We start from the raw sequence: 23546 nt of genomic DNA, 5'->3' as shown, positions 1-23546 counted from the left end.
CGGCTTCCTGTCGAGATGCCATCACTTCCTCCTCGCCGCTACTTCGTGAATGAAGCACAAACAACATCTGCACGCCCAAATGCACAAAATGTATCTTGCGTGCATTTTTCTTTGTGCCACATACAAAAAGCAATCCTAGCTGTTATCTCTACATTTACATTCTCATGTCGATCACGCTCTATCACTTGAGTTTGGGCTAATGTTAGTCTTCCACGAGCCCAGCACCGACCTTCCCTAAATTAAGTTTGTTTCCAGTTGTTGCTGGCCGACACTAACATTAGGTTAATTTTCAGTCAGTGTTTTATGATAACAACTGGCATTAGTGCTCGGGTTGTAGTTCTCCAATCCTCACTTTAGTCACCGTTTGGCGTTAGAGAAGTACAGTGTTCCCACGAGGACGTGAAGCAAGCACGAGGGACGGGGGATGTTGAAAGTGGATGCAACCCACATATTATTGGTGTGTTGGTAAACCCGTCGAGAGCTCCCCGGTGGGACTAACCATGTTGAAACCTCTGAGCCCTGAGAGCCCGTGTGGCTCAGCTAACGTACACACACACACACACACACACACACACACACACACACACACACACACACACACACACACACACACACACACACACACACACACACACACACACACACACACACACCTCCAAATGATGCAATTCAACAACCTTGCATTTGCCATCTTGCCTCACATATATCTGAAGATGTGTTAATGTAATTTAAATGAAAACTATCCTCTTTTTTTTTCTTCTGAAATGGTATAACTATAATGCATTTGTTTTGAGCTATTAAGGGTTATGGTTGTCCAATACCAAACAAAAACTTCCATAAAGTCAATGACAGATTGTTACAAACACAAGTCATTTTGGATTGCGGTCGATAAGTAAATAAGGTCATTCCTATTGATCAAGTTGCTATTCCTTTCCCAATATTGTCAATAAATAAATATAGAAATAATAATAGAAACGTATCCTGTCAGTTGTATGTCGTCACAAGCGACTGCTCATCGCATTGCTCACAAGCACGTCAATGGGTTAGAGCAGTTGTGAGTCTGACATACATTGAGGTTGAAAACAAAAATAACATCTGGGTATGCTGGTTTGGTGAGGTATATCACACACAATTACAAATGGCAGATGCCACAGGAAATCTGCCTTTAAATATGCATGCCGGTGCTCACCGAACCAGTAGCTGCTGACATCCAGGTCCGTTGTCTGTGATCAGTTCGCTAAGTCTCATCTCCAGGTGAACCTTACCCTATGGCAAAAACAAAAATAAATAAGGAGCAAAACAACACAAGTTGCTTGTACTGAGGCAGCTACTGAAAATTTCAACAGAAGGCTACATTTTGAGTTTACTTTTTTTAAACCATGTTGTGTTTGCAAATGTCGATTTTTTTTCAAACTCTGTTCAGAATTAAACAGATAATTTAACAATTGGTTGAATTATATTAAACCTGATTAACTAACAAGCAGAGAAAAAAAACGTAGCGATAATTGAATACATAAATAGACATTCATGAGGGTAGCAATGGCAATTGTACTGTCAAATTCAGACAAAGTTTATTTTGCATTGCATTTATTCATTTTCCATTTCAGGCAAATCCTACACAATATGTCATTGCATTAATATTGGTCTAGGTACTAATATTAATATGGTGTCAATGTGTCATACACTATGAAAGCCAGCAAGGTCTAATCTGTTCAGATGTGGTTAGGGCCGACTCGGATGTGTCAAGGGAAACCAAGAAGAGAGCCAGAGGAAGACGGATAGAAGATAGACAGAAAGACTGATAGCTGGAGAGAGAAAGACACCCACACACTCTCCGAAAATCAACAGTGGGCAAATATTTCATTAGAGCAGAAGGCTATCTGCAACATATCGGTTTAATGGTAATCAACAACAAGTATATCAAAATAAGGCAGTGGTAGTAGAGCAATATACAATTTTCTTTTTGGTATACATTTGTTTTGGTATATATATATATATATTATATATATGAAAAAAGTAAATAAAAAAATGCGATCCAAAAAGCTAACTATGACATCGATTGCCACAGCGAGGAAAACCACACACACAAACACCTGTGCTACACGGTATGGACGTTTTCACACAGCTTCATCAACCTAACTCTTCCCTCCCCTCAACCCACTTATCTACTTAAACTCTTACGGCCCGTCTTCTCACACACACACACACACACACACACACACACACACACACACACACACACACACACACACACACACACACACACACACACACACCTTGAGTAGGTAGAGTGGATTGGCGGAGGAAACAAGCTCAGAATAGAATGGTCTACCATGGGCCTGTTGAGTCAACATTTCAACCTGGTTGCTTTAGCGGAATGGTTTTAAATGCGCTACAACTTCCCATGCACCACACCTCACTGTAACACCTGCGTGCTAGAGGCTTAGACATCTCCACTGGACCCTTCCAGTCATGTTGCTCAAGACCATAGCATTTCCCATAGGATATGCAATGGACAACCAATGTAACGACGCAATAGCCTGTTGAGTGAGTGCTGGGGAAGATAGTTGAAATGGCCGGATGATGAGTCATTGGGAAATTAGTTTCTTTAATCTCTCTCTCTCTCTCTCTCTCTGCGGCAGAGACGTGAAGAGTACAGCTACTGTTTCACCGTGTTCTCCAGCAGATCTCTGTGTACCGCCACGCGGAACAAACGCCCACCTCTTTTCTCAGCCCCGGTTAAGGACACTACAACCATCGATTGCAACGTAGCCAAGCATCCCCCTCAACCTCCTCATTTTAGAAACATTTGAGATAAAAAAGAAAGCAAACAAAGACGCATTTTGTCCGAGCCATTTATAACAATTGTGTGCCGTAAGACTCTGATTTCATAGCTCGTCATTAGAGTAGTAGTCTCTCCTATGAAGCATAGTCCTCGAGGCTCAGCCTGTCCCACTGTCGCCACAGCCACTACAGATGTCCTGAATGCTATTGAATGACACAACAGAGCAACCCCTCTTAAGGCCAGGCTCCCTTGACCCCGTTCACAGGGCAAAGTCTCAACATGGCCTCAGCAGGCAGGTTTGCCATTGAATGTGCAGGCACTGCTACGGCAACAATGCAGAATTGTTGCATGTGGTTATTTGCATGTTGGGCAGGAACATGAAACCCGATGACAGAGGTCACTGGAGACGCAGGATAATGTGCGTCTGTGATCCGTCTCAGACACTATTTTGATTCAAGACACCAAGTCTGAGGCGTTTTAGCCCTCGGAGTTCTTCCAAAAAAAACATTGGGAAACAACGCAAAATGTATAAACAGCCCATGGAAAGTATGCACACCGTTTTTATCAGACACCTTTCTGTAGGTATTTGGTTACATGAAGCAGAGGTTTGCTGGAAATGATGCAAATGAGTAAAAGACATAATACCAAGAGGGTTCCAGCTGAATGAATTCATTCAACACACTTGGGGCCCCTTTAAAAAACATGGGACTATGTTTCATCACTGAAGGGATTTCTAGCCTGCTTACTCTCTTGGCTTTGTTTGACTTGAGTATTGGCTGAACTCATTGAAACAAATCTCTGCACTCACACAAAAAAATAAACGAACATATGTAAAAAGCTATTTCAAGGTAATCAGGACGCTTTAAATTTATTGTATTGGTTCGTGTTTTCAATGCCGGCACCCACCTGGACTTCTGAGTTGGGGTCTACTGGCTGTAGGCTGAACCATTGCTCCTTTCCACTGTGTTGGTACAGATCCTTCTTCCGAATGGAAACTTTACCTAGAAACACAACAACATGCTGTATGTATACACATGCCTCCTGGAGACACATTACATGCGCGTGTGCGTGTGTCCATGAGTGTGTGTATGTGTGTGTGTGTGTGTGTGTCAATGACATACCAACGGGCAGGTCCCTTTGGAAAGATCCCTTTGCGTAAATATAGAAGGATAAATACTGAAATGGTCGTGGAATCTCAAAGAAGAAGTCTTCTCCGTAGAAGGGGCTGTGAATTAGAAGAATGGGGATGGGTCAATACAAGTCTTTTGATGATTGTGAGGTTGTAACCATCTTCGTTTTAAATTAAATTGCACCGTCAAGTTTTTTTCTACCCTTTATATTTTGGCCATGTAATGCAGCCAACTTGTAAAGTCACAATGTTTGAACTGCGAATACAGATTTCTTAAAAAATTTACTATAAATAATATAATTATAACGCAATGACACAAAAGCATAAGCACAAAGCAAATCTCATTACCAACAATAGATTGTTGGTAATGATCAATGGATGCAGTAATTATGATTAGACTATTAGAATATGACTAATAATGTATAGGAATAGGATACCATTATATCCTGGCATTAAATATAAACAAGACAAACCCAAGAATGCCCCGTTGAAAGACAAGTACCATCAGCCACGATTTGTGTTTGTGTATAGATTAAACAAGTCAGGTTATTCTCAAAACAGAACATGGACAGCACCCCAAACATTAACATTAAAGAAAAACAACATTATGTAAAAAGCTGCATGCACATAAAATACTGCGACTGAGGAAACTAATCATGAAATAATCTAGTTATTGTCAAGGATAGTGTTTAGAGGATAAGTTTTAAAAGTGCCACGCCTGAAGAACCAAATCTGTCCCATTTCTGGAATCAGATCAAATCATACCACAATGTTCTATCCTCTGTCTTGTCTAATCAGCCTGCCTGGCAGTAAGCCCTATTATTGGCTTCCAAGGAAAAATAGTGGGTTTCACACTTCCTTTATAATGCATTCTGATCAAAGAAAACCAAGCAGTTCTTCATTATGTACCAGTCACTGAACACAACCATAGCTTTGAAGCGTTAAGCAACGTTTCTAAGGTCAGCAGCAGCACATGACTGGCTGCCCTGTGGGACCTGGATAGGAGACAGAGGGCCCTAGCATCTGTGCCACTCGGCTCTGCCAGGGAAGGCAGCCTCAGAACAGGGATAAGACCGAGATTTGGCCGGCCTGATCTGACAGCGATTGTAGGTTAAGCACTCAGTGCTCAACATACCGGTGGCAGATGGACCATCTGTCCGAACGTGACGGCAGAAATCTTCGGATTAACGTTATTATTTGGAAAAATATTGTATACGTGTACGTACATTTTTGCCAGCAATATAAGCATTTACTTTACCTGAGGCATATATCACTGCTGGAGGACCCAGGATTATTTCCTGTTATATAGCATGGAAAGTATCCCAGACAAGGCATTGCCTCAGTGCTTATTGAAATGCATAATTCCACATTTCTTCATGTTATCAATAAACATTGCTCTTATGATATACAAACTAAAAGGGAATGTTCCCAACCAATGTTTCTCCCCATTTTAAATGTGCCAAAATATTACAGCTAGAACAAATGGAAATATTGTCTTTACATTTATGACAAGCTCTCCTCTTAAAACCACACCCTTACTCAACTCTTAACATTTGTCATCTAGAGACTATCAAAAGGAAAAACAAATCCATTCAGGGAACACACTGGTCATCCGCACGGTAATCAATTGAACGATTGCCTTCCGCTCCCACAGTGCTCGTGGACAGTAGCTGGTGAAACATCTTGCCTGACACTTCCGCAGTAAAAAAAGAAAAAGAAAAAAGGTTTGGCAACAGATCCGATGCCGCACACACGCCCACGCGTCCTCCAGTGAAAAAGCTCAGCATTACATGGAGCTATGCACTCTCACAGCCTCTACATTCTCGGTGCACTCAAACATAAACCCACACCTACGCCTACACTCACATCCTTCGCCAGTGTCATGCTTGCTTGCACAATAACGTTAAAGGTGCTAGGCACAACCAGTTGTCACCCTCCCCTACCCAACATTCTTTATCTTTAGTCATTTATAGGTTGTGATAAATTCATATTATGAACCTCAGGGAGGGCATTGATGCCTTCCGAACCCTGGGTCCAAGAAACCAAGAGAGCCAATGAAGATTGGTATGGGGAGTGAAAAGAGCTGGCCAGAAATGGAGTGATTACAGCTGGACATGTAGGCAAATAGGGGATAGTTAGGTAGATAAGCTGCAAGAGAATGAAAGAGAAATACACAGGGGAAAGCGTGGGAGGAAACACTTCCACAGACACTGTAAAATGGAGCCCTTTGAACAGGTTTAAAAGCAGAGAGCGAGAGGGAGCGAGCGAGAGCGAGAGAATATAAAGCTGTTGTGAAATACCTGTAATGTTTACAGGGAGACTAGAAACAGAAACATTAACTTCCTGGATGGTCCATCTCCAACATGTACACGAGCAGGTCGTCAACATACAGCTAGTCATCACACAGCTTTCAGTCCGCATCTGACCCATGTTGCCCAACTCTGACACTCAACACACCTTGCAGGTCTGAATCATGTTACATTTAGTCACTAAGTAGAAGCTTTTATCCACATCAACTGTAGGAGGAAAAGGTAGCCTCTAGATATCTTGCTCCAGGCTACCTCTAGGTAGTTTACGGACACGGTGGAATCAAAAAACATCGCTTGTTTTAAAGGAGTGTCGGCCCCACAATGTAGTTCAACTCAGTGGATTTAAGGAGTTTGTTGTGACTAATTCAGCATCACAAAGTTTAAAAAACTTTTTTTCCATTGTTAACACTTAGTTTTACCTTCAACTCCTTAAAAGTCATACGAACCTCTTCCTTAAATGATATTTAGCATATCATTTTTGGAACACGCACCAAGCTGTCAAAAATGCATTCATTCAATTCTGTTGACAATTGGAGCAGAATATCTATCTTGTGCTTTCACAGATAGCCAAGTGGAACCCGTTAGACCCAGCATCATAAATACTGAGAATTAATGAGAAAAATTAGGAAAATATGAACAGGATGTTACATATCCCCATCAACCTCCACTTCAGCAAGCGTGCAAGTCTGCAAAACCCTTCCATGGACAATGCAGACTAAAATCGCGTGTTTTCACGTAAAGACCTAATTTCACGTAAAGACCACACAGACACAGAAACTCTGTTTCTGTGTCTGTGTGTACAGCAGGTTTTACAGGTGCTTCGCAGACAATATGAAAAAAATATGTCTTGGAAAGATTCATGGGTATTTCCTGCGATCAACAGGTTTAGTTTTCGAACATTCCAACCAGAATTGGTAATAACAAATAAATAATAAATTGCAACTGACTTGATATTGATAGTGTCTAACATGCAAGGTAACAAACTAACAGTCATTCTGTTTAATATCCATCATCCTGAGATATGAGCCAAAGTTAGAATGAACAGGAAGCAGTATTTCAATTTTAACAATTCAACACATGTAATAACGTCATATTAGTCTGACAAAAAACAAAAGTAGGAACAGTACCCAACCACGTTTTAATATAACACCGCCGTAACCAACCACTGAAACTGGAACTGAAATGGAAAATGGTGTGTGAACTTAACCTCACTTGAATGATGGTGAGTCAACGTAATACTACTGCTTACCTGAGGCTTTTGTCGAACACCTTTGTGCGGAAGACCTCCTCCTGATCCAGGCTGATGGTGCAAAAGGTACAAAGATCCCTCTGCCGATTTGGAGCTGAGACTGGTCCCAAGTTCTTAGCTTCACCTACAAAAGACAATTACTGTAATTAGGACTGATATTTATAATGCTACTTTTACATACCATAACCTTTTAAAAAAGGTAATACAATAATTTTGTAATATTATGATTGTAATATTTATTATTTATATGCAAATATGCATTTTTGTATTATAGAAATTATTTATTTTATTATTATCCCATAACCTCTTTTATAGTCATTTGGTAATGTTTAATTAACTATAAACATTGTCAAACTATGGTTATGGCTAGCGTTATACTATTATTTTGAAAAAGAAAATGCACCACAAATCATTGATGCATTATCCACAGTTTTTATATTACTTCACAAAGCCAACAGCAGTATTTCAGATTTAATGGGCCTATACCATATATATGTTAAACAACACGAAAGGCCAATGAGAGTTTAGCCATTTGGCAGGAAGTTTGCAAAGCGCAGATAGCTTTGAGGGTAATGTGGTCTGAGACATAAAACTTCAACTTCCTGCACATATAGCAACACTAAAACGCTGATTTAAGAAGAAAAAATACCTCCGAACAGATCAAGGCCTAGGGCACAGGGTGTTATCCGTGTTTATATCAAAGTGCATTCACAAACCATGGGGGAAAAAAAATATCACGGAAAGATATGTTTTCGACTTGTAAATTCTGATTTACATCTGATTCTCATTATGGCTACTCAGATGTTGACATCACAGTGTGCAATTTTCATATTTGAGTGTACATTGAACGAGGTCATGGAGCGGGCAGACTTTAGCCAGAGCTTCTAGAAGGTCTTCTAAGCACATAGAGAAAGTGAGTGGGAAAAGCGTAGAGATGAGCTCTTTAACAGGCTATTAATAATGGCCTATGGCTAATCCTGGTAATGGCCGATCCGAACAACACCAGGCAAATGTCACCAAGCTCACTTCTATCTGGCTGATCTGTTGGGGACTCTAAATATGGCCAAGTACTCAGTGTGTTCCTAGACCCAAAACCAAATCGACTAAATAAAAAAAGAACTATGATTCTGCTCAAAATATTTACAAATACACATTAAAGTGAACATTAAAGTGACACTGAAAATGCTACATGGGCAATTGGACTTCATGAACCTACAAAATACTTGAACACATTTTACAATAAGTTTAACATCATTATTAACATGCATGGATTGTTGGAGGCTTTCTACGTAAACAAAAAAATAGCAGTTACTCCATGCTAAACAGGGAAGAATGAAGTTTCGTAAGACAGCAAACTGAGTTACATAGCATGATAGTTCCTCTATATTGTTCTGCTTACGGTTTTTGTCCCCATGATAATTAACAGTAGTAAAGCTGTAATTTAGGTTATTTTGCTATTACGACATGGACACATTTCTATATATTTGCCACATAGTACAATGTATAATTTAGGCAGGGGGAGGGAGCTGGGGGGAGCAAGGATAGACGTTCAAATAATAAAACAACCCAATGATGAATGTGTTCTTATAACTTTGCCCTTCACATTGTCAATGTTTGATGTACATACACATTTGGAACCATACTGCTGTCCGAGACAGCAAAATTAGTTTGCTGTCAGAATATATTTTCAGTGTCTCGGAGTGGACAGCAATATTTTGGACCTATGGTCTTACATTCCACTGCAAAAGGAGACCACCACAATCAGCAGTTCGCCTACTTCCAATTCACAAAAATGCTTAGAAATGCATCGACATGCCCGTTATTTTCTGTGCAGATTATTGAATCAAAATAATGCTGTGTATTTAAATTAGGTCTTTACGTGAAAACACGCGAATTAGTTTTGATTACATGCAGAAAACGAGATAGATAGATGCCTATAACTTTGTGCTGATACCTGTGATGCTACTGCTTTGAGACACAATCGCCCAGCCTTGTTCGGCTACTAAACAGTGTTATGGTAAAGAGGCGTATAACCGAACTTGACGTGAAATAAGAGTAATAGCATTATTAAGTGCAAGTAACATTGACTTAATGTTAGCCGAATTTCTAATCTTATGTTATCGGACAAGTGAGGTTAGCAGCCTTGGTGTAATCGTTTTTTTGAACGTTTGTAAATCAACCAAGAAATACCACCCTCGTAGTCAGCAAACTTGCTGTGTTAATAGTTGAGAATTCAATGAATGAATCATTCACAACAACCAACTACTAGTAGCTGGTGCTAGCTTGGGAGCTAACTCAACACCAACGTTAGCCTACCAAACAGATGAAGTGTCTGCCCCTCCGGTGTCGTCTGTTGATAACACCGCGCCCCTTCTTTTCCCCTGCTCTTCGTTTGGTTTATTCTACCATCTCTTCTACACAACAGATCGATTAAATGTGTTTTTAAACTTACATATCTTCCCCCGCAGGCTCTGTAAGACCCGAATCCTCACGTCGTCTTCTTCCGCCATGGTCTGATGTGACTGCCGCTGTAGCCTCGGTACATTCAACGATGTCTTATCATATCCGTTTATGAATGCGAGCAGGAGGGCCAGCCCATACCAAATCGTCACTAGGTGGACTCATGCACACTTTTCCAGCGAGGTCTGAGAAAAAAACGTTTCGGTTCCGTAAAATGTCTCTCGCTGGGCGTTCAATTTAACTTTTCTTATAAACCCTCGTGGACTTCATATCAAGATTTATTCGACGTTTTTGGTGTTAACGCGACGAGCGCAATTGAACTGGCGGCAGGGGAGGGGACGTACACTACAGTTGACCAAGTATGTTTTTGTTTTGTGAATGGCATTCATCATAGATACACGCTTGTTTCCTACTTGTCTTTTGCAAGGGGCGGAACTGGCGCGCGTTCCAGTACGGAGCGACAGACTTTCGTCGACATTTAATATCCGACGTTTCCGAATCCGAAAATACAGGATAGTTAAGTCATGTGAATTTTCAACACTCACAATTCATCATCATCATAATAATAATAATAATGATAATAATAATAATAAAGTAAGTAAGTAAGTACATTTAATTTATAAAGCACATTTATACCCACGGCATAACTGACCAAAGTGCTGAACAGTGGATAACTAAAAAGACAAATAATAGAAAAAACACATTTGACCAATAGTCTTAATTATCTAAAACATAATAATAAGGAAACGTTCAATATCTTCAATATATCATAATCATAATAAGTTGGGCAATTCAATTATCTTCTCTCTATATGTATCTATATATATTTATTGATATATATAGTAGTGTGTCTCTAGACAGTCCATTTAATTTATGCATAGCTAGCTACCATTCTTTTGGATATTTGTCATCAAGGCTTTCTATTTTGGATTTTATTCTTTTAAATTCCTTAGATGGTGAACGTTGCAATCAACAGGTCAATTATGATCCAAAAAAGTATTTTGTAAACTGTTCCCTTAATGTTTGTTTGTGGGTGTTTTCAGGCAAGAAAGAAACAGGGACCATTCAATATCTTACCATGGTGTTATTAATAAGCAAATTTATTTCTTTATTATAACACCTTTGCATATTTATACATATTAAACACACAAAATTCGCATTGTTAATTTCAATGTTGCCTATAATATACATTAAATCAATATTAACTTACTGAACGATGAATATGCAAGTATGCAATCAAAAGACATAAACCAACAATAAAAAATTATTTTTTCGTAAAAGTTAAATGACGAGGAATACATCAGTGATTTCTGTTACATCTGCTTTTATACTCCAATTCCTCTGAACCGATTAAATAAGACCTGAATCACACAAGGCAATAATCACAATATAATTGTATTTATCAGCCACATTCTAGAGAATGTCTCCATAAAATAAAACTTCTCAAGATTAGATTTACGATTATATCATTAATCTTGCAGGATTTCCTCCATGCGGAAATTCTAAAATAAGGTTTATTTCAGAAGTCTACAAAATAATCTCTTAAAACATGTATTTAAAATGGATACACCCTTTCTATTTGTGATTTCAATTGACATTGGCCATTTCAAATCAATGTTTTACTGAGGCATTTATTTGTATTTTCAATCAAGAGAAATAATGGATGAAGGATAACCTTACAATGTCAGTTAAACTAGTTGCAATCAAATCATAGATGAAGTAGTTTCACATGTACTCCTGAACAGTCAACTTCCCTCTTGCTCCAAATAACTACTGGCCCTCAAAAACAGGCTCCTGTTTGCAAACCCACTGCTCCGTCTTGCAGATAGAAATCCCTTTCTTTACAGATTCTTGTTTCCACAACAGATGAGGGTGCTTCTCATGAAGCGTTTTTGGCCTTTTCAAAAGTCCCCTGCTATTGTCCCTCTCATGCGCTTGCATTTTGGAAGGGAGATGAAGAGAATCTTGTACATCCATTCTCTTTTTTGACATTTTATATTTCACCTTTGTGGGTAACTCAGGAAAAACACTGTCGCTGTTTGAAGATGAAAGCAGATCTTTTGTTTTGGAATGCGGTTCTTGGAAGGATTTTGTCGCAACAGACGGGAAGCCAGCCTTTCCTTCCATCTTCGGTGCAGTGTTTCCTGTACAAGTACCCGTTCCTTCCTCATTACATCTGAGGTGAGTTACCTCTTCGTCATCTTCCTCAGATTTAATGGTATGTTGGCCGTCTTCAGCCAGTGGAGTTGCATGTTTAGAACGTGGTGGGCACTTGTTATATTTATACCCTTTCCCGTTTCCCAATTCCTGGTGTTTTCTTTCATGGCTTCTCTTTGTGGCAAGGTATAGAAAGCGCTGGGGACAAAATGAGCAGTGGTACTTCTTCTCAGTGCTGCATCTCTGCGGTGTGTTATCGAAGCAGGAGCCGCTTTCCATGCAGTTGTTGCAGACATAATCTCCACCGGCAGGCACCTCCCCGGGTGGACCCTGTTCTCCACACGTCCGACAGAAACACGGATGGGAACCAATGACATGGGCCCTCAAGCCGGACTCTGTGATGAAGGAGCTGTCGCAGATGTCACATTTGTAGGAGGCTCTTGGCGAACGGTTCCTGATGTTGCATTGTGTGTCCGTGCTGTTGGCTGAGGTACTATTGTCTGTTGCCAGGCTTCTCCTCTCTGGGTATCCCTCTTTGGCTGGAGCTCTGGCTACTGAAGTTGGAGGTAAAAAATATTGTTGATCTTTTCTGTGTTTGAATCTCATCTTCTTCTTTTTTTTTTTTGCTTTATATGAATAGTAGGGACGCCAGGATTTGTCAGCGGCTTCGTGGTCATTGGGATCTTCGTATGTCTCGGCCTCTTTTACAGCTGAGATTTCCATTTGAGTTTGAAGCCTGGCACTACCAGAGCTATCCTCAGTTGAAAACCACTCACCTGGGGTCTCCCTTTGTCTGCTTTTCTTCCTCTTCCTGGGGAACAGATTTGAACCCTTGATTTGACGCCTGATAATGGCCTCGTTCCCTATTTTGACTGTGATCTGACAGAGTGGCAGAGCATCCCCATCCACAGATGGACCTGGACAAACAGGCTTAGCGAGGTATGTTTCTGTTTTTCTGCTACATACTGCCTTACCCTGCTTCAAACTGTCTGTTCCTGAGAGAAGTATCTCCTTGGTCATGGCTTCCACTCTTTTTGCTGCGGCTGATAGTTCACCGAGCTTGTTAACCGTTTTCAATGTTTTGGTCAAGAATGGTATATTACGACTGAAGTGGTCCATGTTCATTATCGTTACTGTGTTCTCGTCACAGCTCGCTGCAATGGTTTCTGTCTGCACATTTTTTGGATGGTTGTGATGGAGGGGATGTGAACTCCTGTGTTCAACATCTTTGCTATAGTCTCTTTTTCGACATGTTGTATCACTATCAATATCTGGCTCTAACGGCTGTTTAAAGTTGATGTGAGGCGTCACAGGGGCCACCGTCTTTGTTGTTGCCATGAATGTCATTGGTATATTGAAGGAACCAGGCTCAGGGTTGCTGTTTTCCTCACTTGGAGTGATGAGAGAGTTGTTCTCCCCCATGGTGCTCTCAACACTGTCTCCATAGGTCTCACTGTACGTCTTGTATCGCTTTTTTCGAAACTTCATTGGAAGAAGCCTGTACAGTTTGATAGGATAAACACTAGCTTTGAATCCGCCTTTGGCTGATTTCTTCTTCACCGCTAGTCTCGGGTCAATGCCATGAAATGCCTTTTGATGGTTTTTTAGAATATAGTAAGTCATGAACGTTTCTAAGCAGAAGATGCACTGGTATCGACGTTCACCTGTATGCCAGATTTCATGCTTGGTACGGTACTCTGCCAGGGCAAAAACTTTATTACAGTAATGACAAGGGTAGGCCCTCTGCCAAGAATGTACATTCTCATGCCGTTTCAGACTGGACAAGGTGATATAAACCCGTTTACACACACTGCAATTGTAAACCCTCTGACTGCCACCTGTCTTTTCTACCCTCGGCATGCCCTGCCGGGCTTCTGATGGGTTGTTTTGATCTGGTTCTGGAATACAAGGGCTGTGTGGGTCATCAGGAGGTACCTCTTCTGCTTGCTTATCCATGGTTGCTACATTGTCTGAATGGATGTCCATTATTAAGGTTTCAACAGGATCTGTCTCAGGAGGGTCTTGTATGGCCTTAAGACAGCCATGCTCGTGGTTGCGTAACCGCTTGAGGTGCATAAACTTCCTGTCGCAGAATTTGCAAAACAGATGACTGACAAAACGTCTTTTGTGCACTTCCATATGGAGGGTGAGAAGAGCGTTATTGGTGAATATCTCTGGACAGTATTCACATCCGTAGATTGATATGCTGTCTTCTACATGAGGGGAGAGAGTGGGTGGCTCAAACTCCATCTGAAAATTATCTGTGGTTACTGCATCATCTGTGTTCTTCTCTGGTTCCGGTTCTGCGTTGAGTGGTGGTGGGGCAATGACTACAGCTGTCATGTAGGAGATGACTCCTGTAGGAGAACTGTCTGCTACTGGCCAATTAGCATCTGGAATGTCTGTGGATTGTTGTGAATCTTTGGTAGAGGTCGTATTTCTCTCTAATGTGCCTCTCAACCGATGACGTTTTTTCAGTGGGCCTATATTCTGGATGGCAAGCTGCTTTGTCTGTAGCTGTGAAGGCTTTGGTCCCATTTTACAGTCTTTGGGGTTTCTGTCTTTTTGCTCCTCAGTCTGGATCACTGCATAGGAGTGTTCAGACAGGGCATGTGGTAGCTCATTTGTTGCAGTGAGACAAGAGATGATGGGGCAACTAGCTAGGACTTGCCCCACATCTGGTGACTTCCTCTCCCCATCAGTTGGAACCAGTGGGGTGAAGGGGTTGTTTCCGGGTCCTACTTCAGTGATAGAGAAAGCATTGGTGATCCGTGGCCCTGTGGTTGCGTTTATATCCAAAGGCCTGGACGGCTCCTTCTTGGTGTTCTTTGGCTCTGGGCCCTGGCTGGGATCTATATTCATAACACCTCTGACCCGCATGATCTTGGAAACGGTAGAGCTTTGTCTATCCGGTTCTGAGAGTTTCTCTAAGAAAGGAATTCCTAGTCTTTTCCCAGCTGCCACTAGGCCCCTTGTTTCGTCCGCACCAGCCGACGCCACTTTAGACGAGTAGATGAAGTTGAGGATACTGGCAAACACTTCAGACTTCAGGTCCACTAACTCCAGCACCTGGCTGGAGCTCCAGCTTTGGGAGGCAATCAAGGCGTTCCTGAAGTAGCCACTGCAGGCCGCTAGAATGTTCCTGTGGGCTCTGAACTTTACATCCTCCACAACGATGGTCACGTCGCAGAAGAGGCCTTCAGAGCGCAGGTCATTGAGTTTGCTCAGCACAGCATGGGAGTGAGTGCAGTCCATCAGGTCTTGAGTGTAGGGTGACACTACAGTCATCTGTGAAGAGAGCAAAAGTAGTGTTCAAAGAAATCCAACGGAAACCATCAAAATGAATGATCACATGTTTTTTTTTAATCTAATTGTATTTTGTTATTTACTATTATACATATTCAAAGTTAAATTTAAGCTGATATAGTATCATGCCCTTTATTGTGTTGTTTTTAGGTTGAAATGTTCTGTATCACCAAAGTTGAATGCGATGTATTTTTCGCTGCAGAATCTTTCAATTGAAGTGAATGGGTTGTTTACAATGGAAGGCTTTTAAGCTACTCCAGTTTTTGTACACTAGATGTCAGTAGTGTCCTTAATGCCGAGAAAATGTCTGCCATACTTGGTGAACGTGGATAAGTTATGCCCTTTTGTTGTAGTCTTAAAGTCAGCCTTTCTTGTGGTAATAATACGATATTTTTTGTTGGTATAATTGGTTGTTTTGGCACATAATCAATCCATAGTCCATCTTGTAACAAGATATGCCTTAAAGATGTGTCTTAACAGTTACTAAAAGGCAAAAAAGAAAAACATTTGAAACACTGATGATGAACTATCCTTGACGAATGACCTGCACCTGGTCTGCGTGGGAGCTAAAACATGCTGAAACATCTTCATCTTTGTGATGAAGTAGTGATTTCATCACCACTTTTCTTGTTTCTTTAGGTTGCTTCATGATTTCCAATTGAATACATCACAGAAAACAACAGGCAGCCAACTGCATGCAGCCAATTTTATAGAGACAGCAGTTGGTGAGTCATCCGTTTCCGTTTTAATAGCCCTTTCTTTCAATCATTACTGGTACACAGCAAAAGAGACACATTGATTCTCCCACCCACATATCTGTATCAGATCAAACAGATACAGCAATGAACTTAATAACATACAAAAGTTGTTGTTAGTGATTAACATTGTAATAACAATGAATTTAAAAGCCATAGATTAATAGTTTGGGCCTTGAAGTCTACCGACCTTTACCTCACAGGATGGTTGATGGTAAATTCTAAGCCAACTTGCCTGTAGTTTGACAAGGGTGTTTCAGCAGGTTAAAATTGATTCATGTCTGATTACGGTGGGCAGTGAGTCAGTTCTTGAGTGAATCATCGTGCCTCAAATAAGATAAACTGTTTCATTAAAACAATAGTTATTTTTTGTGGTGAAGTAATGAAGTTAAAATAGACTCCCTGCATTTGATTTCACAATCTTGATGAATAAGATCACCCATTGTGTAATATATTGATCCACAGGATCACTCATTTCATTTTGGATTTCACAATGTTTTCAGAGTTAGTAAGATGCTCAGCTTGATGGAATAGCCTTTTATAGGGAGACACCTTGGTTATATTGATTGATCAAATAAAATAAAAACAATTACTATGCTTTTGTTAGTCCGCTTGATAAATAGAGTACCAGATATAAGTAATTAATCTGACAGCATAAATTTGGTTCTGGCAAAAAAGTCCCAAAACATTTCTAAAGATTGTTCTGATAGATGGATACCTCAATATCAAAAAAATAGATATATATTAAATGCCATCCAATGTACATTTTTAACATATTTGTTTCTAAAATAATTGTTATTTTGTATATTATTAGTTTGTGCAGGTACCACGAGAACAACATGGCGTCACTATTTACAGCCTCCAATGACTAAAACCACGACCAGCCTCCTACCTCCCCCTCACACAGGCCTCCGTTGTCATAGCAACATGCTATGGCGCAGCACTTATTCGGATTTAACCCAGACGGAAAGTGAATGCATTAGCTATCCTCCTGTTTCATCCCCTCTCTCTCTCTCCCTCCCTCTCCCGTTCTGCCTCCGTCTCTCTCTCACGTTTTGCTTTTTTATTTTTTTGACCATAGTCAACCTGACCTGCATCATAACAGTAGTTTGTTTCTGGTTCCTGTTTAGATGGTTATTGAAAATATTTATATCTGTTCCTTTGTTTGCATGCTGTCCGACTGCAACCCTGTGGACTTAGTATTTCCGTTATCAACTCGCATTATGCTTTAGTCCTTTCTGCTGAATTCCCTGGTTTAATTTTAGCATTTTCACCTTGATGTGTCCTTTGCGTAGCTCTTTTTATGAGACACATTTCCGGAAATAAAATTTGTCCCCAATCATCTGGTTACTTGCTACCAACCACTAAGCGGAAAATTTGAAATTTGTCATGAGCGGACATGTTTTGCCACACCCAAGCATATACTTTTTCTTAAAGATATATTTGGGTATAATATATTTAAAAATATTTGGTCAGAATAAGAGAAAGATATGACGCAGAAGAGCTTTAAATAAAACGACAACGCTTATTGCCACACAAAACAGTATATACATAAAGGGAAAACATGCAAAACATACCTTTTTAAATCTGAGAATACGATGCAGGAAACACAGGAGAAAGAAAACATCAAACAATATCCCTTTTTCACAGCTTTACATGCACTCTACGCTACATTGCAACCCGTTTCCCGTATCAAGGCATAATAAGTTATTTCTTTCTATGATGGTCGCTGAAAAGTGGTGCTGTCAAAGATGAGCTATTTGACGTCCTTCTTCCTCACCCTCCCTCTCTCTGTGCAGATGACTCCGGCACGAATGAGTCCTTCGCCTCAAACCCTATGCACCCTGGGTCCTGGGCTAGTTCTGCAACTGTCCACTTCCGAGCACCCGCTGCCTACTTCTCAGTCAAGGTGTGATCATACAGCTGCACAGCTGCAAAGACAACCAGGGCGCCGCATGCGTGTTATCTGGGCAATGGAAGCCTTCTGCAACAAAACCACGTCATCTTAAACCGCAACTTTTATTAGGGATGGTAGAGGTAGGCTGTAGTGCGATTGCGGGGAGCTGTGGGTGCTACAAAACACACCAGCGCTGCAAGAGGTATAAAGAGGGGTGTGCTGCAAGGCTGGCAGCGATATTCGCCAAGGACTCCTCTGCTGAGTCGTTCCTACAAAGCTCACACGTTCTCCGCTCGGACGCATCTCGGCACAGACGTCTCTCTGTGCTGATCCAAGGGCGATAGCGCCGTGATGTGGATAGCATTATCCCAGATCACAGATAAACAACCTGTGCATAGGCTGCATTACGCCACACCATCTGTTTCCTGCCTATGCACAAAGGGCAGAGTCTCTTTGTCTGTGCGGCTGCATCTCACAGTCGAACCATTGCCGCGATGCTTACATATTTATGCACAGCACACGCATGCACATGAGGTAAAGATCATGCTGCATTAAATATCTTTGATGGATTCAGGATTGCAGAAATCTCTAGACCGGTTGCCGGTTTAGCTGAGTGTGTGGGGAAATGAAATGCGTTGTGCCATTACCAGCAGAAGCTGTAGCTTTAACCAACGGTGAGGAGGCTGATTGATGCAAAAGCAGTAGATGCGTCACACTGCAGACGAGGGGGAGGGGAATAAGGCTGAACCAGACATGGCACTGCAAGCCCCCCCCCAACTACAATACCCATAGTGCAGCAGCTATTTTACATCCATGGATGTACTTGGAAGGATACACAACAAAAAGTTGTTGCTTGTACAATCTACAACAATCTATGTCCTCTTCTTTTTGGCCATGAAATGTGTCCAACTTACCAGCCGGGTCCCTTTGATAATGTGTATTTCCATTATTAGCAATAGGTTTGTGATTAGAGTACATATCACAGAAGCCGCTTGAGTGGATTTTTATGTTTGTGTCCGTTAGCCCTATTTCGTCCTGGTCACCTGAGTATCTCAAGGGTGTGCACGGGTACCAGCCGGTGCACTTTCCTTGGTAGCTGCTTTCCGGCTAGTGTATCGACCAACAAAGACATACCAAAGGCAGCAACACAGTAAAGCTCCCAACCCTTTAGCCTACTGATCATATGGTAATAGGCTAGTCCCTCAGGTTTTTTATTAACAAAGCCTGGTCCAGACCGCTGTGTATCCCATGACTGTGCTGAATGTATTCCTGTCTATTAGGAACGAATTAGGGTTATCCTCATCGTGTGGCATATTGAGCTGGCTGTTTTCTTTTTTTTGTGCATATGTAATTAGTTGGGATCCCTTATTAGGATGTTTGTTACAGGGCAGACACAGAACCCACAAAACATAATCTATATAATATTGTCTTGACACAAGCAGATCTGATCCTCATAGAATGAAGGTCCACAAAACAAGCCTGAGCAGGTCTCATCCTAATTTTCACGACATGAGCAAACCAATATTACATTAAGCTGTCCAACCTCATAGCACTTGAGTTACAGAGAGCACTCATGCACTTGGTAGCCTACCAAAATCCTGCTCACAGATCCTCTTGCTGGCCCTGTCGCTGAGAATGAGCGCCCTGGTGCTTTGGAGAGAGTTGAGAACAACTACCAAATATAGTCCTTAGTTCCGTTGGCCTTGTTTGGGAGCTCTTCCCCACCTGCCTTTTTGCTGTGATCCGGTAGCAGTCCGTGGTCTGGGACTTCTCTGTCTTCTTCCTGTTGTTCTACTGCCTTCTGGAGGTCACTGACACTGCTGCGTCACACTTGCTGCGTCACTGACCCACAAAGAGGAGGGTGGATGAGGCTAAGGTGGGGAGGAGGGTTGAAATGTTGAAAAGCAAGCAGGATAAGCAGAAAAGAGCAGGATTTGCTCAAAACGAACATGCTAGAAACTCTGCTCCGGTCTAGGGCTTAGACTCTGTTGCATTCAGTAAGTATGTCCGTGAGGCAGATATTTCATTATGTAATGAATATTTCCTCTCAGACTCAACAGAGCTGAAAAAGGTTGGTGTTCAGTGTCTGAGGCTAATTATAGGCCTTAGTCTCGCTCAAGACTGTATGCTGTCATGGTAGCGCCTCAGATGTTAGAATGCCTAGTTTTCTACATTGAACAGTTTAAGCATCCATGATGTCGTTTTAGAAGCATTTCAAAACAACAAACAAATGTATTTTAAATATGCTGAATGCAAAGCAACATACGATTTATATTCAGTTTTTGAATCGTACCTTTGCTAATTGATATGTAAGGTTTGGCCTTTAACCCACTAGAAAATTGTGCATACCTTTTATCTAAACCGTCTTGCATTTATTTCAGATACAGTGGAACCGGTCTGTATCATGTCCTATGGTCTGTTTTGGTGCACGTTTGAAATATAGAGTGTTGTGCTCCTAAAGTCTATGGTGACGAGAATGACATCACTTGCTTTGCACTTTGCACACGTCACCCAAGGTCCTGTTTGCTGACACCCTCTCCTGACTTCTGACTGATATTCACTGCTGCCCTGCTCCCTCTGCTGGGTATTAGAGTGAGTGCAATGCAGTCTACTGAGCCAGTCTAAGTTCACATCTGTTATTGAAGGCAGTTGAATGGAGTACCATAAACCCACAGCAGAGGGCCCCCAAGTTCTTCCGTTACCATGTTAAAACAGGAAGTCTTTGTGTCATCTAACCTTTAACCCTGCCATCATAAATAGTATTTATATAAAATGTTCCTAATGTATAGTTATATTCTTGGGATATTCCCACAAATATTGTGTTTATTAAATAAATACAATTTGCAATGGTTTATTTAATTCTATATTACATAGGTTTTTATAACAATGGTTATGAAAAGGAGGTGATAGCTAAATAGATAATCTAGCTACATATTTGTACAACATTTGTACTAATAATATAAAGCCTCCATGTAGGTTATCTTGGAACTTTAAAATATGAAACTTTTATTAAGATGCTGGGTTACTTATTAACTGCAAAGCATACAGCCCAACTTCATGCGATGAGGTCAGGGTAAGGATAAACATTTCATTTTCCTGTTAAGTGCTTTTCTTCTAAGAAAAGGTTGGAGTAAAAATGTCTCCAGTCCATGACACAAGGCAGACCATGTCAGGTCTGAAGCCATCACAGGTAGTCCTCACTGTTTGCTCCCAAAAAACTAAGACATTCCAATCAACCATAATGTATTATAGTATCTAATACAGTAGGTTTATTTATAATGTTGGGTATGTATGTTTCTGCATTCATATAAGAGTTAAAACCCTCAACATAAACATAAAATATTAGGGAATCAAAAAATATTTCTTAATGCATATGAGAGCCCCTCACCTTCCGGAGATGTGGTCTTTGCAAGCTGTGCAACATCTTTTATAGGTAGGTAGGACATGATGCTTAGCAAGAGGTCATCTTGCATGTGCTCCAGATAGTCAAAGCCCCCTTGATAGAGTCCAATAATGCACTGTAGGATCCTCGATCCGAAAACCTTACAGACCAATCCTGAAGGGGGCAAGATGGATAAATAGCCTTCAACTTTTCTTAGCAACCCTAAGTTAAATTTTCTACATGATAACATGACTAACAATATGAAAATGCAATAAATAATTAATACTTATATTTCTAAAGTGACATTAAATAGGATACAAAACATCTTATGTTGACAACTTTTAAGACAAGACTCTATTATTTGCTTTAGGTTTCTGCTAATTCTTAAATACATTGCACATACATTTTTTAACTTTGCCTTTATTTTCTTTTATGTATCCATTTTATTTTATAACTTCAATCCAACTTATTTTATTATTTCATTTTATTGTATGACGATGTTGCTTTGTGAAGCACTTTGAGTATGCATTGTGTATGAAAAGTACTATATAAATAAATTTGCCTTGCCTTTCTGCAGTTTGCTGTCATGGAGAAAATCGTCCTGAGGTTCCTTCAACTCAGTGGGTGCTGCCCCTCTTAGTTCAATTCATCTGGAAATCGTCAATGTTCTCCAAATCACATACAGTATTGAAGATCATATCTCATTGCATCTTTGCTGGTGGATCGCTTCTAAAATATAGCCTGACCCTAAACCATATTTGGACAATACAGATATATTTTCAGAAATTTCACATATCATTAATGCATAAAACATGCACTGATTTAAATAAATGCATAATGACATTAATCAATTTAACTTTAAATCAAAATGTGGATGTTTACTTACGAGTTGGTTTTCCTTCACTCAAAGATACTTTGATAATTTTCTCTTATTTCAGTTATTCTGAAAGTAAACGTTAATTTGCCGTTTGTGACGACGCTGAAGTTGGCATCCGATTCGCAGCATCCAATTCGGCAATTGCTGGTTCACCTTAAAACGGTCGTGATTGAAAACCACCTAGAATTTTCAAATCGGTCCTGATTGAAAACCACTACACCTAGACTCTTCAAATCTGAACTACATTATCACAGTGAGGCTATACATTATGTAAAACATAGTTTCAGATTTTTGAAACCTTTACCCTATTTGTGAAAATGCAATAAAGGCAAATTGTAATGCTTTTGAGGGGTCCAGACCGCATTAGAACTGATCCTGATTGAAAACCACTACACCTAGACTCTTCAAATCTGGACTAAATTATCACAGTGAGGCTATACATTATATCAAACCTTTTTTCTATTTGTGAAAATGCAATACAGGCTCATTTTAATGCTTTTTAGGGGTCCAGACTGCATTAGAACGGGTCCTGATTGAAAACCACTACACCTAGACTCTTCAGATCTTGACTACATCATCACAGTGAGGCTATACATTATGTAAAACATAGTTTCAGATTTGTGAATCCTCCTAGACGCCTAGGAGGATTTAATGATTCGTTTCCGTGACCCAGTTCGCGTGATTCAGTTCGCCACGAGGAGTCGTTCGCGAATCGTTCGTTCGTTCGTTCGTTCAGTCGAGTTGAGTCCGGTAGCACTAAATCCACTGAGTCTGACTGCCTCATCTGAGAACCGTGCAATGGGATCCATTCCATGATGCGATTTACCGCTACCGGAAACCAGGCTGAACGAACATACGATTCGTGAACGACTCCTCCAAGTTCAGTCGAGTTTCCGGTGAATCGATTCACCGGAAATCGATTCGTTCGTCCTAAAGACTCGTTCATTCGAACCGGTTCGCGAACGAGCCAACACCGTAACCATAGCAACTGAATAAACCTAAATACCAATCGATTCGAATTAATTGAAGACAGAAGTAAATGTTGTTTTCCATGTATTGTAAATGGTGACTGCCCTGCAATGATTTGGGTTTTCAACCAAAAATAAGATACATTGGGACTGTGTGTGTTTAGGGGTCGCGACCCAGCGGACTAATAGTTACTGTTCATGTTACGGTGACGTTACCTTATATTTCGTCTGATGCTCATTTATGAAACACAAATCTCACTCAAGGCTTTTGC

At 40.7% G+C, this 23546-nt stretch overlaps 2 protein-coding genes and 1 long non-coding RNA gene across 4 annotated transcripts in view; 1 reads left to right on the top strand and 2 right to left on the bottom strand.

Annotated features, from left to right (window-relative positions):
- Positions 1-10305, bottom strand: part of rasa2 (RAS p21 protein activator 2) — a 28535-nt gene extending 18230 nt beyond the window's left edge. The window contains exons 1-5 of the mRNA XM_030381393.1: positions 9925-10305; positions 7473-7596; positions 3907-4010; positions 3692-3786; positions 1190-1266 (exon numbers count right to left, since the gene is read on the bottom strand). Of these exons, the coding sequence (XP_030237253.1) occupies positions 1190-1266; positions 3692-3786; positions 3907-4010; positions 7473-7596; positions 9925-9982 (458 nt within the window). The 5' untranslated portion in view covers positions 9983-10305. The remainder of the gene's footprint in view (positions 1-1189; positions 1267-3691; positions 3787-3906; positions 4011-7472; positions 7597-9924) is intronic.
- Positions 10306-11001: 696 nt separating this feature from the next.
- Positions 11002-20033, bottom strand: zbtb38 (zinc finger and BTB domain containing 38). Of its 2 annotated transcripts, XM_030381391.1 has the most exons (3): positions 17931-18004; positions 17728-17737; positions 11002-15377 (listed from the first exon to the last, which is right to left on the bottom strand). In XM_030381391.1, the coding sequence occupies exon 3, from the start codon at positions 15375-15377 to the stop codon at positions 11703-11705; it is 3675 nt and encodes a 1224-aa protein (XP_030237251.1). In that variant the 5' UTR covers positions 17728-17737; positions 17931-18004; the 3' UTR covers positions 11002-11702. The 2 variants fall into 2 exon arrangements, with proteins under 2 accessions (XP_030237251.1, XP_030237252.1); XM_030381392.1 differs by lacking the exons at positions 17728-17737; positions 17931-18004 and adding an exon at positions 19639-20033.
- Positions 12025-22285, top strand: LOC115561363 (uncharacterized). The gene is made up of 6 exons (XR_003979905.1): positions 12025-12113; positions 12600-12655; positions 12912-13028; positions 16035-16120; positions 16965-18059; positions 22007-22285. It is a non-coding gene; the product is annotated as an uncharacterized LOC115561363 (long non-coding RNA).
- The last annotated feature ends 1261 nt before the right edge of the window (positions 22286-23546 follow it).

This window comes from Gadus morhua, chromosome 16 (assembly GCF_902167405.1).
Source record: "Gadus morhua chromosome 16, gadMor3.0, whole genome shotgun sequence".
In the NCBI taxonomy this organism is placed as follows: Eukaryota; Metazoa; Chordata; class Actinopteri; order Gadiformes; family Gadidae; genus Gadus; species Gadus morhua.
Note: the sequence above shows the minus strand (reverse complement) of the source record. Positions and strands in the feature narration are given on the sequence as shown.